This window comes from Urocampus carinirostris, chromosome 17 (genome assembly GCF_059441175.1).
Source record: "Urocampus carinirostris isolate Australia breed hairy pipefish chromosome 17, RoL_Ucar_1.0, whole genome shotgun sequence".
Lineage (NCBI taxonomy): Eukaryota > Metazoa > Chordata > Actinopteri > Syngnathiformes > Syngnathidae > Urocampus > Urocampus carinirostris.
In genome coordinates this window covers 31936978-31956014 of record NC_142365.1, presented here as the reverse complement: position 1 = coordinate 31956014, position 19037 = coordinate 31936978, and the positions used below count along the sequence as shown (strand labels likewise).

The 19037-nt window shown below is 41.1% G+C and overlaps 1 protein-coding gene, 1 long non-coding RNA gene and 1 pseudogene across 4 annotated transcripts in view; 1 reads left to right on the top strand and 2 right to left on the bottom strand.

Moving 5' to 3' along the window:
- The window catches only part of jade2 (jade family PHD finger 2), a 182423-nt gene extending 167776 nt beyond the window's left edge, over positions 1-14647 (top strand). For all 3 annotated transcript variants that reach the window (XM_088320904.1, XM_088320901.1, XM_088320905.1), the window contains 2 exons: positions 3674-3813; positions 9005-14647. In XM_088320904.1, the coding sequence (XP_088177030.1) occupies positions 3674-3813; positions 9005-9616 (752 nt within the window). In that variant the 3' untranslated portion in view covers positions 9617-14647. The remainder of the gene's footprint in view (positions 1-3673; positions 3814-9004) is intronic.
- On the bottom strand, positions 714-2311 carry LOC148349816 (uncharacterized). Its single transcript, XR_015847252.1, has 2 exons — positions 2144-2311; positions 714-1890 (listed from the first exon to the last, which is right to left on the bottom strand). It is a non-coding gene; the product is annotated as an uncharacterized LOC148349816 (long non-coding RNA).
- Positions 14246-14391, bottom strand: LOC148349815 (5.8S ribosomal RNA; annotated as a pseudogene).
- Positions 14648-19037: the final 4390 nt, after the last annotated feature.

Below are 19037 nucleotides of genomic sequence, written 5' to 3'. Positions count from 1 at the left end.
GTGTCCCATATCAATATAGATATACCACTCAAAATTCGTCTGTATTCCGCAATTACTGAAGACTGTTAAGGCTCATTAAGGTTCATTTTTGTCCCAATTAATGGTTTCAAATCAAGGTGCGAGCAAAGTCTGTTTGTAAAAATATCACAAAATACTGCAAATGGGGATACTAACGTATTTACCTTCAGTGCAGACGGCACTGGCCAAGGATGAGAAGGAGTGTGCATGCCCTGTGTATAGCTCCGTCCTTTCCTACCGCTCACCCTATCAAATTGCTCTAAGTGCTCCTGTGTATATTTTAATGTAAACAGTCAAATGAGTGTCTTAGTCACGGCACATTGTGTTACTTTCTGTACTGGACATTTCCCCGCTTATTTTTTGTTTTAAATGTGAGGAATAGACGTGATTAAGTTCATTTTTGGGGGGCCGTTTAAGCCTGAGGCTTAAGAAAGCTGCGTTTCTTTCTTAAATTTGCACATGCAGCTCTATATCAGGTGCATTCGGTAGTCCGGAATATACGCTATACGTTATAAAATATGTAATATACAGTATAAAGTTGTGTGTCCCTCCAGAGAGTGCCCAGAACAGAGTATGGGGAAAAGAAGGAAAGAAGAAGCAGAGTGCAGGGAAGGAGAGCAGAAGGAAGAGTAGCCCTTACAAGAAAAAGGAGAGATGGAAGTCAGACAGTGACTCACTGATTGAAGAGCTAGGTACACTATGCAACTATTGCACATTTATGAGTCCTTTTTAACACTATTAAAACAAACATATCTTAAAGATTTTAAACTTTAAAAATTTATTCATGACTGAAATTGACATTAGGTCAGGAATATTATCATTAAGGCAATACAGAAATGATGAAAAGAGAAAAAAAGAAAAATAATAATCATAAAGTAAGGAAAAAAGAAGTAAAAAGTGAGGGGAAAAGTGTCACAGTTGCCCATTGCCCTCACTTGGGCCCGCTCGTTTAGCGCCAGCTGTTGCTTGTTGCCTGATTGGCTCCCCACCTATTTAAATTCAGTGCTCTCATTCACTCCTTGTCAGTCCTTCAACGAACCTCCATGTAGCAAGACATGTATTTTGACTCTGTCCGGTTTCCTGCTTGTATATCCAGTGTCAGGTACCGATCCCGTCTGTCCTGCCCTGACCTGTATCTTGCGCCTGTGTCCAGTATCTGGTATCGATCCCGTCTGTCCCGTCCTGTCCAGTATCTTGATCCAGTATCGGGTATTGATCCCGTCTGTCCCATCCTGTCCGGTATCTTGCTCCAGTATCCGGTATCGATCCCATCTGTCCTGCCCTGTCCGGTATCTTGCTCGTGTATCCGGTATCGATCCCGTCTGTCCCATCCTGTCCGGTATCTTGCTCCAGTATCCGGTACCCGGTGTTGATCCCGTCTGTTCCGTCCTGTCCGGTATCTTTCTCCAGTTTCCAGTATCCAGTGTCGATCCCGTCTGTCACATCCTGACCGGTATCTTGCTCCAGTATCCAGTATCCGGTATTGATCCTGTCTGTCCCGTCCTGTTCGGTATCTTGCTCGTGTATCCAGTATCAGGTATCGATCCCGTCTGTTCCGTCCTGTCCGGTATCTGCTCGTGTATCCTGTATATGGTATTGATCCCGCCTATCTTGTCTGGTTTTGATCTCGTCTGCCTCTTGCTTCCTCTTTTCTCGTGCCTGACTTCTCTTTCTCACTTCTTCCGCCCAGCGATCGCCAAATCACTGACGTTTTAAAATAAAGCTTGTGTGAAAACGTTACGCGTCTGGGTCCACTGTCTGTTTGGGTTCTGACGAAATGAGGCAAAAGAATACAAGAAAAAGAGAAAAAAAAGAGGAAAACAAGCAGGAAAAAATCTGAAATAGAGTATAAAGCTAAAAAAATGTAAAATGCTTGGTGCGGGAAGGAAACAAATGAAAAGGGAAAGACGGAAAATAAAGCATAAAGGAGGAAAAATTGGAAACAAAGGTAAAAGGGGGGAAGGAGCAAAATAAGGAAAAATAAAGGAGAGAAAAAAGGAAAAAAAGACAGGCTTAGGTTGGTACCCTTTGTTCAGTATATTACAAATAATAATAATATTTTCATATCAGTAGTGTTCCCCATACGCATTTGATAGGACTGGCCCTTGTAAAAAAAGACGTCTACCTGGCAACAATCCTCACAGCTCACAGTGACTCTTCAAAGAGATTTTCATTCATGTATTCCTGGTCCCCGTGTAATTTCGTGGAAAAAAACTGCGTCACATCATTTCCAAGGCGGTGTGTTTACCTTCCTGCTCATTTTTCCACCTCCGTCGCTTTTGGCCTGCAGAGGCAATGCTGCGTCATGGAAACAAACGTGTGTGTTAAAGTGCGTGTGGTTTGCTCTGAGGTGGTCACAGCCTCACAAACAGCCCCCCCTGCTGTCCTACTTGACACATTATTCTGGAAATACAGTGGTACCTCTTCTTATGAGCTTCATTCGTTCCAGCCTTGTCTCACACCGACTGTGGTTTAAAACCTAGCTCAAATGGTACCACTGATAAGTACACTGTTGGCATTAGCATATAGTTGTTGAACGGTCTTAACTAGTTTGTGGCCTATGTTGTACTTTCGCATTGGGGCCCCTAAAGCGGCTTGCCATACTCTGTCAACGGCCTTTTTGAAATCAACAAAAACGTGAAAAAGGTTTCTCTAGTGTTGTTGAAACTTCTCACATAGAATGCACTGAAACATCTGTTGTTTGGTGCTCCTTCCCTCCCTGAAACCTGCCTGTTCTTCAGCTTGGATGTTTTCAGCTTGTGGTTTGAGTCTGTTCAGTAGGATCTCTAACATACCTCTACCTGCATAGCTGATGAGACTGATGGTTCAGTAGTTGGAGCATAGTTGAAGGTTTCCTTTCTTTGGTAGCATCAATACTAGTTATGTCCATGCAGATGGCCACTGTCCCGTTTGCCAGATCCTTCTGCAAATGTTGTCAAGATGTCTATAGTTTGCTCACCGCCATTTCGTTTGAGTTCTGATGGGATTGTTTTCTTCTTAATTTTTCCCCTTTTTCATTTTTTTATCGTTATGTTTCTTTTTTCTTCGCTTTTTCTCTTTTTTTCTTGCTTTTCTCTGCATTTTCTCTTTTTCCTTTTTTCAATGTTTTTCCTTTTTTTCCCTAGCCTCTTGTTCCCTCTTTTTTTCCTTTTTCATATTACTTTATTCTTCTTTTGTTTTTTTGTTTTTTTCAACAACCCTTACCACTATAGCCAGTTTTCTTTGGGTGGACAAAGTGTTTGTTTATGTTTATATTTATGTTAGCGCAGTGGGATACGGGTGTGCAACAATATTTTCAGACAGCTTTTGGTCATATCTAGCTCCGTTTTCCCGCTAACTGTATGAAAACCAAAATGTGTTCATTCTTTGGTGTTAAAATGTATGTGCGCCGGCCTTACTTGTCATTACTCGCTTTCTCCCTGCATTTTTCACTTCCATCTTTATGCACTGGATATAATATTGCAAAAATCGGAGGAGAAACGTCAAATATAAAAATCTCCACAAATAAAATCATGATACAACAACAAATCTATTTTTTGTCCCACCCCTCGTATACTGAAATTCTTGTGTTAAGAGGTGCTCGTATAAAGAGGTACCACTGTATACAGATTTCACTACATTATTTTCTATTAAAATAAAATGCTTGTCCCTGCAGGTTTATCCAAATCCTTCCCATTGGAAAACTCCCTGTTCGACAGCTGGCTGGCTCAGTCTGTGCAGATCACGGCCGACGACGTGCTCAGCAAGTGGGCACTCGGTACACGGCACAAAAGGGCCACACTCCACTCTGACCAGGTAACAGTCTGAACAGGGTTCATATGGGTGTTTAAAATGCTTGAATTTTAGTGTTGTGTTTTCAAGGTTAGGAAAATGCTTGAATTTTGGGTGAAGTGCTTGAAAAGGCTTGAAATTGTTGCCATTGTTTGTTTCTTGGCAACCCACACAATAAATGAGGATCTTTTTTTTTAGGTGCATGAAAATGATGCCGACACACCTGCTCAGGTGGCTTGTCATCATGAGGTTGTCATGTGAGGCATCAAGGGCCCCTACTGGTCTCACCCAAGCGGACAGTCTTTTTTAGCTCCCAAACAACTCTTTAGATTATTTATTTTTTAATGGTACAATATCGATAATCATAAAACATGCAACAAATTATTTAGTAATTAGTAATTTCATATGTTTTGCAGGGGATCCCTGAAAAGCACAAGAAATATAAAATAGAATATTCACAGATCTTCAAAAACAATTGTAAATTACAAGACAATTTGAGCTTTTTACACGCTAAACTGATATAAAATCGAAAAATAACACAAAATCCCTGAAATGGTAAATGGTCTGCATTTATATAGCGCTTTTCAAGTCAATGAAGACCTCCCAAAGCGCTTTTCAATGTGCTTCACACTCATCCATTCACACACACTCTCACACACCAATAGGGGATCTGCCATGCAAAGCGTCTACCTGCTTATTGGGCGCATTAGGGATTCAGTGTCTTGCCCAAGGACACAAAACTATAAAGTAAAAATAAAAACATAAAATCTTTATTGTTTTAAATAAATGTTAAGATGCAAAAAATAACTGTTTACAATTCTATTTTAACCGATTTAGACAGATCTTCTGAAACACATGCAAAAAATGTAAATTAAAATAAGTAAAACAAAAGCAAAAGATCATCAGTCTTTAAGATTGAAAGATTAAATGCACTCTGCTTGGAAGCAACCTATATCATTAAAGTGAGTCCAAATTTAGCTCATTTTTCCGTTTTTATGCATCCAGTACTTTCTTTTATTTAACTTCCATATTAAACTCAATTACAGACGCTCCCCTACTTACTAACATTCGAGCTACGAAAAATGTTACATACAATTTTTGGGGGAATGTAGAAAAATACATGGACAGTGCTATTAGTTAGATTTTGTATTGTGCACCTTTTTCCGAGTACAGGACAGTAATGTAGTGCTTTTTATCTGCCGCTACTGGCGTGTGGCACTGTGAGAACTCAAAAATCCTATCTCAAAATATTAGAATATCATGAAAAAGTATACAAGTAGGCTATTCAACTAATCACCTGAATCATCTAATTAACTCGAAACACCTTGCGAGGGTTTCCTGAGCCTTAAAAACACTCAGCTTGGTTCAGTAAACTAAATCACAAGTATGGGGAAGACTGCTGATCTGACTGCTGTCCAGAGGACCATCATTGATACCCTCCTGATGGAGGGTAAGACACAAAAAGAAATTTCTCAAAGAGCAGGCTGTTCACAGAGTGCAGTTTCAAAGCATATCCACAAAAAGTCTGTTGGAAGGGAAAAATGTGGCCGGAAACGCTGCACAACCAAGAGAGATGACCGCAGCCTTAACAAAATTGTGAAGAAGAGCCGCTTCCAGAATTTGGGGGAGCTTCAAAGACAGTGGGCTGAAGCTGGAATCCAGGTATCAAAAGCCACAGTTCACAGACGTGTCCGGGAAATGGGCTACAATAGCCGTATTCCCATGGTCAAGCCACTTCTGAACTCAAGACAACGGAAGAAGCGTCTGACTTGGGCTATGGAGAAGAAGCACTGGACAGTTGCAGAGTGGTCCAAAGTCCTCTTTTCAGACGAAAGCAAGTTTTGCATTTCATTTGGAAGTCAAGGCGCCAGAGTCTGGAGAAAGGCTGGAGAGGAGCAAAATCCAAGTTGCTTGAAATCCAGTGTGAAGTTCCCACAGTCAGCAATGGTTTGGGGAGCCATGTCAGCTGCTGGTGTTGGTCCACTGTGTTTCATCAAGTCCAGAGTAAATGCAACTGTGTACCAAGAGATTTTAGAGCACTACATGCTTCCATCTGCTGAAAAGCTCTATGGAGATGAGGATTTCATTTTCCAGCATGATCTGGCACCTGCCCACAGTGCCAAAACCACCAGTAACTGGTGCACTGACCATGGCATCACTGTCCTTGATTGGCCTGCTAATTCCCCTGACCTGAACCCCATCGAGAATTTGTGGTGTATAGTTAAAAAGAAGATGAAAGACACCAGACCTGCAAATGCAAATGAGCTGAAGGCCGCTATCGAAGCATCCTGGGCATCAATAACACCTCAGCAATGCCACAGGCTGATTGCCTCCATGCCACGCTGGATTGATGCAGTAATCCGTGCAAAAGGATTCCCAACCAAGTACTGAGTGCATCAATGGACATTTTCAAATGTTTGATTTAGTTTTGCTGTTATAAAATTATTTTTTTACTTGGTCTGAGGAAGTATTCTAATATTTTGAGATAGGATTTTTGAGTTTTTTTCAGCTGTAAGCCAAAATCAGCAATATTCAAATAATAAAAGGCTTGAAATAGTTCAGTTGATGTGTAATGAGTCCAGAATGTACAGGGAGTGCAGAATTATTAGGCAAGTTGTATTTTTGAGGATTAATTTTATTATTGAACAACAACCATGTTCTTAATGAACCCAAAAGTCTCATTAATATCAAAGCTGAATATTTTGGAAGTTGGAGTGGGGCTTTTTTAGTTTTAGCTATTTTAGGAGGATATCTGTGTGTGCAGGTGACTATTACTGTGCATAATTATTAGGCAACTTAACAAAAAACAAATGTATACCCATTTCAATTATTTATTTTCATCAGGGAAACCAATATAACAGCTCAACATTCACAAATATACATTTCTGACATTCAAAAACAAAACAAAAACAAATCAGTGACCAATATAGCCACCTTTCTTTGCAAGGACACTCAAAAGCCTGCCATCCATGGATTCTGTCAGTGCTTTGATCTGTTCACGATCAACATTGCGTGCAGCAGCAACCACAGCGTCCCAGACACTGTTCAGAGAGGTGTACTGTTTTCCCTCCTTGTAAATCTCACATTTGATGAGGGACCACAGGTTCTCTATGGGGTTCAGATCAGGTGAACAAGGAGGCCATGTCATTAGTTTTTCTTCTTTTAGACCCTTTCTTGCCAGCCACGCTGTGGAGTACTTGGATGCGTGTGATGGAGCGTTGTCCTGCATGAAAATCATGTTTTTCTTGAAGGATGCGGACTTCTTCCTGTACCACTGCTTGAAGAAAGTGTCTTCCAGAAACTGGCAGTAGGACTGGGAGTTGAGCTTGAGTCCATCCTCAACCCGAAAAGGCCCCACAAGCTCATCTTTGATGATACCAGCCCATACCAGTACCCCACCTCCACCTTGCTGGCGTCTGAGGCGGACTGGAGCTCTCTGCCCTTTACCGATCCAGCCACGGGCCCATCCATCTGGCCCATCAAGACTCACTCTCATTTCATCAGTCCATAAAACCTTAGAAAAATCCGTCTTGAGATTTTTCTTGGCCCAGTCTTGACGTTTCAGCTTGTGTGTCTTGTTCAGTGGTGGTCGTTTTTCAGCCTTTCTTACCTTGGCCATGTCTCTGAGTATTGCACACCTTGTGCTTTTGGGCACTCCAGTGATGTTGCAGCTCTGAAATATGGCAAAACTGGTGGCAAGTGGCATCTTGGCAGCTGTACGCTTGACTTTTCTCAGTTCACGGGCAGTTATTTTGCGCCTTGGTTTTTCTACACGCTTCTTGCGACCCTGTTGACTATTTTGAATGTAACGCTTGATTGTTCGATGATCACGCTTCAGAAGCTTGGCAATTTTAAGAGTGCTGCATCCCTCTGCAAGATATCTCACTATTTTTGACTTTTCAGAGCCTGTCAAGTCCCTCTTCTGACCCATTTTGCCAAAGGAAAGGAAGTTGCCTAATAATTATGCACACCTGATATAGGGTGTTGATGTCATTAGACCACACCCCTTCTCATTACAGAGATGCACATCACCTGATATGCTTAATTGGTAGTAGGCTTTCAAGCCTATACAGCTTGGAGTAAGACAACATGCATAAAGAGGATGATGTGGTCAAAATACTCATTTGCCTAATAATTCTGCACTCCCTGTATGACATTTTTGTTTTTTTAATTGCATTACAGAAAATAAAGAACTTTATCACAATATTCTAATTTTCTGAGACAGTCCAGTAGAAGATATAAACTCTCTGTTGGCAGAATTACTCAGATGAAAACACTCATTTAGGTTTTAACCTCCCTCGCGAATGGAGGTAGCACGATCGTGCAACCATCTTCCCAGAATCCCTGGCCGTACACCCTCCAATCGGTCAGGAGGCGTGGTTTATTTTCTTGACACATAAACAGGAAAAATGAAGTCACACACAAGCGCGACTTCACAATAAAAGGAAATAAGATTGAAAAACGTATTAACAAACAATGAAATTAGACTGATCTTTGAAACGTGACTATGTGTTTGTGTGTGATGATTGTTTTTACATTTAGGAATATAAAACAGGTTAATTTCATAGCATGGAAGTCTGAGAAATACACATCCAAAAACAGTCAACTTTACAAGTAACAGCTCAGAATTGCTCAAAGTATGTGCTAGCAGCAAGAAAGCAACTCTATTGTAGTTATCAATTTAAAAAAAAAAAAAAAAAAAACGTTCTTTTGATCGGCACTGGATTTCTTCCTTTGAAGTAGTGGGAACATTTATAAATTGGCCTTAAAAGTGCTTGAATTCAGGGAAAAAAAAGAGTACAAACCTCTTACTGCAGAAATTATGGTCAAAATGAACTTTAATGATCTTAAGTTACTGCGGGAGATAACTTTCAAATTGAATTATATGTATATGTGTATATGAGGCACAGGTTCTGGCATTATTTTTATTATTTCATATAATTTATGAAATTATCAAATCTCTCACAGGTAAATAAAATGCACTGAAAATTTGCATTTGTCTGGAGATTTTACCACTTTGTTTTAATTTGTCTTAAAATGTATGGTGTCCCTCTCACTTAAAAATATCTGTATATTTGGTTTCATGGCTCCTTGAGTCAAAAATGTTCTTGGCTTCTGCTCTACATACTATGGGTTTTTAATTTCTTGACCTCCCAACATTTTCAAGTCATGTCCAAAAAGACACCAAAAATCATATGTTCCTGGTTTTCTTCAGCTCCTTCAAGGTGAAGAAAGTTTACTCAATCTGATGATGGAAAAGTCCATGGAGTCCACTTGGAAGACCCCCCACCTAGGTCGAAAGTCGGGTGGCAGCTGCAAGCCCCGCACCCGCCGGCACACGCCTACTTCTAGGCCCGCAACCCCATTTCTGTCCGCTGGCTCTGCTATTGAAAGCACTTGGGGAGGCCGCAGGGCGAAAACACACGGAACTCGCAAGGGATCCCAAGGTTCCTCCGAGGTCTTCCAACACCTGCACCGCCACCGCACGAGAAGTTCTGACCTTCAGCCAACAATCTCCAAAATGGACTCCTGCCACATCTCTGAGGATGGCGGGTCGTGGGGTCAAAATCGGGTCACGGCAGGGCCGAAAATGGCTACGCCGGCGCCGCGGTTCCGCATGTCCCGGCAAGTTAAATCCCGAGGGCGAGGCGGAGGTGTAGCGCCATCCCAGATGAAGGACCGGCGCTTGCTCCACAACGACGGCTACTTTTCCGACGGCGAGCCCAGCGACTTGGACAGGCGTTCCAGCGGAGCACGCCAACTTCAGCTGGCGCAGTTGCATTCTGGTAATGACGAACTGCTGATGCGAAGCTTCATAGCATCTTAAAATCATCAAAGGACGTGGTAGCGCTCTTACTAGCGCTGCTGTGCCCCAAACATTCTTTGAATGTAGGCCATTAGCAGCCTCGCATCTCACCGCAAAACAGAAATAGGAACAGGTTTTTGTTTAGTTTTGTTTTGAATCCTATTTGTGCACGCTAAAAGACTTTGCTGTTTAGTCTTTGGGGCATTTTACCGTATTTTCCGCACTATAAGGCGCACCTAAAAGTCTTAATTTTTTTCAAAAACTGACCATGCGCCTTATAATACAGTGCGCCTTATATATGGATCAATATTAAGTCGCAAAGTCTTGCAACTAATGAAAGCAGCCGCCAAATAAATTTTCCCCCGAACGCGAAGTAGTCCGCGGTGTATGCTGGGATTTATATACCGGCGTTTCATTGGCTAACCAATGTGTCAATCATCATTTGAATCGATCACTATTGGCTAAAGTTATTCGGAGGTAAAGGGGGCGGATCCTTTTTATCATTTACAGGCTCGCATAGGCTAAAGGGGCAAAACAAACCCGGCAATTGGCCGAAAAAGATGTGTCAATCATCAGTTGAATCGATCACTATTGGCTAAAGTTATTCGGAGGTAAAGGGGGCGGATCCTTTTTATCATTTACAGGCTGGCATAGGCTAAAGAGGCAAAACAAAGCCTGCAATTGGCCGAAAAAGATGAATGTGAATAGCAAGTTGGGTTGACGGCATAGTTAAAACAGTATTTTACTATTCTGTACTGTATTTGTAAATATTTTACTCTCCTGGATTTACTACACTCACGGATATAAAAGGACCATGGTTGCACATTATTATTGAACACGACTTCGGTGAGCCACTCCGGCTATCTGTTTTCCCAGTATCTTGTTTCAGAGTGATATCGATGTTTCTGTGATGGGTCTTTTTTTAAATTAAACTCAATTCCAAGTGTTATTGTCATATGCACAGTAAAGTTGCGAGCGAAAAAGAAAATAGAAACTAAGGATTGGTTGGCATTTCTTGAATCCCAAGACTTTAACCTTCCGAATGATATTTGGAACGAAGCATTTGAGTGACATCGTACGGATACCGCATCCGCACGTGTCTACGACACGTATTTGCTTATTTGCAAGCTTTGGGAATGTTAAGGGGGTAATAAGTTTGACTGAACTATCTGACTGTTTTGTCGACGTTCCCATTGTAGCGCCTTATAATCCGGTGCGCCTTATGTATGGAAGGTATAGGACCAAAAACTATTTTTTGGGGGTGCGCCCTATAGTGCGGAAAATACGGTACTTGCAATCCTTACCAAGGCTGATTTCAGGGTCTTTTTTGAACAGTAGGTGGTGTATGAAAGCACAACTAGCAAGCAAGTAGCGTCATTAGAACTGGCTGGTTTACAGTAAAATAGAACCTCGTTTGAAAGAAAATTACTACACACTGCTACTGTTTTTTTACACATCAAACACTGTGGCTTTCAATACGATGCTACTTTTTGTTTTTCTTTTTTAATCCTAGAAGCTGGCTTAGAACTCATGCAGACCACAAGACACCAACTGTTTAATTAAAACAAAGCGTTGCGAGGGCTCAGGCAGGGCGATGACACAATATGTTTTCTGCCCAGCAATCTTAATGTCAAAGTTAATAAATTCGATGAAGTTCGGGTAAATATCTCGTTATCTAAATGTTTAGTCCAGAAAAGTAACGCATTTTGCCACAATCAAAACGATTGCTGGCTGTGTCCGGATTTGTCAATCAACTAGCTCAGCATTTAATATTTATTAATTTGGCATAAACATATATGCTGGAGTGCAACAAGACATTTTGTTAGCAAAACTCAATGTATAGTACTGACTAAAATTCAGAAGTCTGTACAATCACAACAGCCTGGGCAAATGCTGAGCCATGCAGTTCATTTTAAGCTCTCCCATATCTTGCACACATGACAAAGCTATATAGAGGAGACCAAGGAGGCTGTGCAAAGTGTCTTAATCGCGGCACAATGTGTTACTTTTTTGTACTAAACATCTCCCAGCTGTTTTTTTAAAAACTTAAGACGTGAATGGATGTCAATAAGTTCATTTTTATGGCTGTTTAAGCCTGCAAATTAAAATCCAGTGCGGCTTGTACAAAAACAGAGTTGAGTTTCTTCCTTAAATTTGCGCATGAGGCTTTTAATCAGGTACACTTTGTAGTCCAGGATTTAAGGTAGTTTTTTTGCTTGAAAGAAACTCTGTGCCTTTTGTCACACCCCCAACCCCTTGAATGACAGCTCTACTATGGTAAACCTAAACAATCACTAACAAATCATCTGTCCCTCAATCTGACCGAAAACAATCAATTCGAATGTTTCACCTAAATCATTTTTCGAGTGCCTGTACAAAAGATGTATGGACAACATTTAGCTGTTTTTAGGCCTTGTACTATCCAAGAGATACGTATTTGCGAAGTGCCAGCTGACAGCCTGGTAGCGGCAACGAGCACATCTGAAGTTCCCTGTTCTATTTCCTTCAGCAGACGTCTATGTATTGTGGCTAGTCCAACAAGGCTGGGGTCCTACGTAACATCGAGAGGGTTTGTCAGACAATTTGGTTGTTTCAAAAGATATAAAAAGAAAATGTTGCTGTTTTAATACTGAATGATGTCTTTGGTTATCTCAGGGGTTTTACGAAAAATGATAACTTGACCAATAATTGTTATTTTTTTTTTTGGGTGGGGGGTTGTCGAGAGTAAGATTCTTTGAGCATCTACTTTATGAATAAAGTCACTGAGCACTCAGTGTGGTCACATAACACTGGTACGAATCAGCTACACAGGACTAGTTTTCTGTTTGGTCAATAGTGTGTTTTAGCATCATGTCACGTGTATCCCCCAATGTAAACAGTCTGCCATACTGGATGGGTCCACCAAAAGCGGTTTTGACGTTATCATAGGTCTATACTAATTTTGTTGGATGTTTAAATTAGGGATCGACCAATATTGGTTTTTCAGGGCTGATGCTGATGCAGATTATTAGATTTAAGAGGAGGCCGATGACTGATATTTTGAGCCAATATATATTTTCTGTAAAAGCTTAAAAATGTGTTTAATAAATTTGTAACAATGCAAAAAGAAACTAGTAATAATAGCTTTCTGAAATATTTTACAGTGAATTAATTAGATTTTCAACCAACATGACTAATCTTTTTCTTAAACCAGAAACCAACAGTGCAGGAGATAAAATTAAGCTTAGCAGCAACATAAAAACTTAAATGGTTCTCTGTTGCGTTTCAAATCAAATAAATGAATTTGTCAATACAACCAATAAGACTTGAATAAATGTAAAACAAAAAAAGAATCAAAATTTCAACACAGCTCACAAATTGAAAAGTGTGGACACTCTTGTTTTAGAACCAGATTGACGAATTAATGTTATGATAAGAGCTCATCACTTCCACTTTAACTTTAACGTGTTTTTATGCTCTCGATCACAAACAGACAAGCTTATATGACGGACTAATGTAAGAGTTAATTTATCGGTCTAAACCTGAATGTAATTCCCTAAAACAAGTTAACTACACTTTTTACACATTTCTTAATCACAAACAAGCCTTTCTATCATGGACACAAGCACGCTAGGACAAGTGACTGTATGTCAAAAAAGTGAGTACACCCCTCACATTTTTTCAGAGATTTTATTATAAAGTTTATTAGAACAACACTGAAAAAAACATTGCTATGACACAATGAAAAGAAGTCTGTGTAAGTCAAAATATAGCCATCAATAGCTAAACCCCTGGGTTAGTAAGTACACCCCAAACACACTGCATCCGTAAATGTCCAAACAAAGCACTGTATGTTATTTTCCCTCCAAAATACCATGTGATTTATTACTCTAAGTAGGTTTCAGGTGTGAAGAGAGAGCTGGTGTGTCCAATTTGTAGTACAGCTTTAACACTGTCATACTGATCACTGAAACTCCCAAGATGCCCCTCTGCCGGACCAAAGCGGTACTACAATAACCAGGGTTACAATGAAATGGTGTGCACTCTAATTTGCATTGAATGAACATTTTGGTGGCTCATTAATTATGTGATACAATGAATCGATGATCTAATTAGTGGCCATCGCTTTTAATCATTGGTTTTAATCGATTTTATTGACTCATTGTTGCTGCATTAACTCAGACCATACGCCGCACACTTTATCAAATTGGTCTGTATGGCTGTCGTCCCAGAAAGAAGCCTCTTCTGAAGGCTGTCCTCAAGGAAGCCCGCCAAAAGCTTGCTGAGGACATTCCAGCAGAGGCCATGGCTTACTGGAAAAACATCCTCTTCTCTGATGAGACAAAGATTAAAATTTTTGGCTCAGGTGAGGAGTACAAAGATGTTTGTGTCGTGCTTGTGTCGGTTATCGCGGTTAATGGGGACCAAAACCACCCGCGATAAGTGAAAATCCGCGAAGTAGCGCCGCACCTTCAAAAAAAAAAAAAAAAAAAAAAAAGTTTTTTTTTTTTTAAATTATTATTTTTTAGACCCGGTTAATGGGGAACAAAACCACCCGCAAAAGTGAAAATCTGCAAAGTAGCGACGCCCCTTCAAAAAAAAAAAAAAAAAAAAAAAAAATCTCATCTCATTATCTGCACCGCTTATCCTTATTAGAGTCTCGCGGGTGCTGGAGCCCATCCCAGCCATCTCCGGGCAGTGGGCAGGGGACACCCTGAACTGGTTGCCAGCCAATCGCAGCTGCAAATCACATTAGTTCTCGCAGCTAGCTGCGTTCTTCATCGACGCACGAGCCAAGTGATCCACCGCTAAGAGTCGTACAGCTGGGCGATTTTACGTCCGCCTGGGACGATCGGAGACAATTTCACCACAGGGTTTATACTTGCGCCGCACCGCGGGTGCCGTTCGGTCGCTCCTGCGAGCGAGCCCCTAGAAGCGGGTACTTTCGGGCACGATACGCACGACACCGCAACAAGCCGAGCGGGTCGAGCGCCCGGCGTCTCCCGCCCGGGCCACGATGGCTCTACATGGCGCTACATGGCCCTCGATGGCTCCGGCCGACGGACAGGCGGCCGCGGGGGAAAGGGGTAGCTGGGGGGACCTGTGGGGTTAGGGGGGGCGGTGAAGCGGAAGCCGCACCGAAACCGGGCCCCGGGAAACGAGAACGGCGCGCCGTGCTAGGGTCGTCGGCCGAGGGGGATTCCTGCAAAAAGTGAAAATCTGCAAAGTAGCGAAGCCCCTTTAAAAAAAAAAAAAAAAAAAAAAAATTTATTTTTTTAACCATTACAGACCGCGAAGCTCTGAAGCCGCGAACCTCAAACCGCGAAGTAGCGAGGTACCACTGTAAATGCAAAAAAAAACATAGTTGCAAAGTATCAAGGATTGATAATCAGAATATATAACAGAACAACACTTAAAAATTAAGTTTATTATGAATCTACTTATAACATTCATTGCATGTATATGACATTGCTGTTTTCCATCTGCCATCAGTATGTACCTGTATTTACTCATCTTCATTCATGCAATGTTTGCGTTGCATCGTCTGCTGCAAGCCACGTGAACTCCTCTTTCCCCGATGCTTTTAATTTATGTTTATGTTTTGTAGCGTCATAAATTTTGTTAGCTTCTCTTGAATCTTTCTTCTGGGGCTGAGGTTTTGGCTTGATTCCTCACCACTTTAACATTTTTCTTGTGTTCTCTGTGCGTCTACTTTGGAAAATGCAAATGCACGACCTAATAACGCTCGGGAAAGTCTGGAAGCACAAAGTTATTCGATGCAGGCTTCTGATCGGCTGCAGAGTATGCAAATTGCCAAACGAAATGAAATTCCGAAATTTCCAAACCGAACAAAGATTTTGAAATCGTAATAAATCAAACGTTTAATTTTTTTTTAAATCTTTCGGGTTTTTTTGTTTTTGTTTTTTTAAAAAGCTGTCGGCCACCCGGGCGGAGACGTTTTGTAAGTTGTACACCCGACGTAAAAGATGCACACCCTGGGAATCCAGGCAGATGTTATTTCAGGCACTGCCATATCACTTGTTTTTTGTTCGTAGTTCATTGTCGATGAAGAATGGTTGATTCTTGTGGTCAAAAGTTGAAGTCATGGATGTCTACAGGCCTTTCAACGCGTTGCTCACATTCATTTTTTTAGTTTATTGGTAAACAAGAATAGTGCTAGATAAATAGGTCAGTTATACGATTTCAATGTCTATTCATGTTGTATATTTGGACTAGTGTAAAATGACAGCTCAGTTGGATATTAAAAAAAATGTTTTGCGCGTCATTAATCTGTTGTGGCACAATGATTTGCAAGGAAATTTGAAAGTGGCACTCCACACCGAAAAGGTTGCTGACCCCTGCCCTGGAGGATTAAGGCGGTTCTGCAAAATCATGACATATCAGAACCTCTCACTTCAGGGTGTCCTCTCTTTTGTTACCGGGCTTCAGCTACTAATGGCTATATTTTTATTTGTTTGAGGGGGAAAAAAACATTTACACAGCTATATAAGCTTTACACACCTTTCATTGTGTCCAAGCAATGTTTTCTCAGTGTTTTTCAATTTAACATTATAATTAAATCGTTGCAGGAATTTCATTAGTGTACTTACTTTTGTGACACACTGCAGCACCTTTACCCGGTGAGAGAAGGGGAGAGATAGGCTCCGAATTAACGCTAAGCGACCCCCGATGATGGCTCTGGCGCGCGGAAACACCTTGCAATTGATAGTCCAAGTGATGATAGTCCGAAAGATCACTTTATTTGAACCCTAACCCCTACACCACACGCATTTGTCTAGCGTGTATGAGTATTGTTTGTACATCAGTGAACACCTGTTGTTGTAACTTAGCCCGGAACGTTCACTTACAGCAAAACTAGAGCTTTGATCACTATATTCCTATTGTCAATAGATAGATAGATAGATAGATACTTTATTCATCCCCGAAGGGAAATGATAAAGCAAAAAGAATACAATATACAAACACCCAGTGCGACGTGCAAATGCCCACTGTAGCGTGTTATATAGAATATCTAAATAGTGCTACACAGAATACATATTGCAATAAAATTCGGTAATATGCAATGTAGGTGGTGTGATTTAATGTGGGCTTTTACTCTGCCGGGTAGAGTTAAAGAGCCTCATGGCATGAGGAAGAAAAGATCTCTTCAGTCTGTGGTACAAGACAGTGACAGCAGTCTGTCGCTGAAACTGCTCTTCTGTCTGGAGATAATGCTGTGTAGTGGATGCGATGGATTGTCCATGATTGACCGCAGCTTTTCCAGTGCCCGTTGTTAGGCTGTCCAGCTCTTTGCCCACAACAGAGCTCGCTTTCCTAGCCAGTTTATTGAGACGAGAGGCATCCTTCTTCTTGACGCTCCCTCCCCAACACGCTGCCGCATAGAAGAGGGCGCTTGCCACAAGTGTCTCATAGAATATTTTCAGGAGCTTTTTCAGATTTTGAAGGAGGCCAGCCTTCTGAGGAAGTAAAGTCGGCTTTGCCCTTTCCTACATAGATCTTCTGTGTTGGCAGTCCAGTCCAGTTTGTTGTCCAGCTGCACACCCAGGTATTTGTTGGTCTGGACAAATTCTACACATTCTCCTTTGATGGTTACAGAAACCGGGTGAGTTCTGGTTCTCCTGAAGTCCACCACCATCTCCCTGGTCTTGGTGGTGTTCAGGTGCAGGTGGTTTGCATCACTCCATCGGACAAAGTCTTGAATCAATTTCCTGTACTCCTCCTCCTGCCCATTTCTGATACATCCCACGATCGCAGTGTCGTCGGCAAACTTTTGCACATGGCAGGACTCAGAGTTGTACTTAAAGTCCGATGTATACAGAGTGAATAGGAACGGAGAGAGCACGGTCCCCTGCGGAGATCCTGTGCTGCTAACCACTGTGTCCGATGTACAGCCCCCCTGTTTCACATACTGGGGTCTGCCTGTCAGGTAGTCCGTAATCCAATCACAATGATAATGATAATGATATGAACTCACACCCATCCAGTTTGGAAGCCTTACTCTGGTTGCCGCGGCGTAGATTATGTGATAGTAACTACAGTAATCCCTCGGTTATCGCGCTTAATGGGGACCAAAACCACCCGCGAAAAGTGAAAATCCGCTAAGTAGCGACGCCCCTTCAAAAATGCTTAAAAAAAAAAAATATATATATATATATATATATATATATTTTTTTTTATTTATTTTTTTTTTTTTTAATTATTATTAATTTTAGACCTGAGAAGCTCTTAACCCGCGAACGTGGAACCACGAAGTAGCGACGCCCCTTTAAAAATGCTTTTTAAAAAATCAAAAATATATATATTTTTTTTTTTTATTATTTTATTTTATTATTATTTTTTAGACCCGCGAAGCTCTGAACCCGCGAACGTTGAACCGTGAAGTAGCGAGGTCCCACTGTATACATTTTTTTTTTATTCCCCCAGCGCTCGATAAAGCAGGTTTGGTGTTACAGGGTTTGATTATGAAGACAGGCATCAGCTATCATAAGCACTCCTGCTAATTCCAGAGCGTATATGCGACACTCCTGAAAAGGCTTGTGACACTCTTTTTTTTTTTTTTTTATACATTCTTGATGACAATCTAGCCATATTTGGCTTTACCGTAAACACGCTCTGCATTCTAGTATAAGCCTTTTTACAAAGGGAAGTTGTTAAATATTGTGCCCGCTGGCAAAGAGAATGATAACCTATAACGTCTTATGTGATTATTCCAAGTAGGCAGCATAGGTCGTAGCATGTAGCAATGAGGCCAGTTAGGCGCTTCCCCAACTGTACTTTTTCCCACCCCAGCTTCTTGGTGTACACAAACTGCTATCATAAAATATTTACATTGTGGCGAGCATGCCCTCTTCTTCCTGGCATCTTAGCCAAGCGAAGGCTGTGTGTATGTTAAGCTAATTGTCATGTGCTATTTTGGTTTTGCTGTTGACTTTGAAGTTTAGCACATATTCAGATCTTTTGCCAGGTTCACACTGCAGAGAAATCAAGATTTTTCCACAAACGCGACCATTGTCCTCTCTGTTAATGCCCCTCTGAACAAGAATATATCCACTATTTTCACACAAGACCCTCTTTTCCTCTTGTGTGCATGCGTGGCAGTTGTGGCATTCACACAAGAAGATAAAGTCGCATGCAAGTTGCATTTAGTTGAAAATGTGAACGATCTCACAAAAACATAGATTTCACCGATGAATCCGACATGAAAATGAAGCTCTGTAGTGTGAACATAGCCTTTAATATTTAGTTTTCAAAATGGATAACGCAACTTGTTTTTATTTTAAAGATGTAAGATAAAATTACTAAATTGTGTGCAGGCTTGGGGAGTAACGGAATACATGGAACGGCAAAAATGATGTTGTCAAGCTGTTTGGATTTATTTTCATTTTGTTTCTGTCGCATTTTATGTTAGTTTTTCCGGAGATCAAAGCCAGGAGAGAAAGCT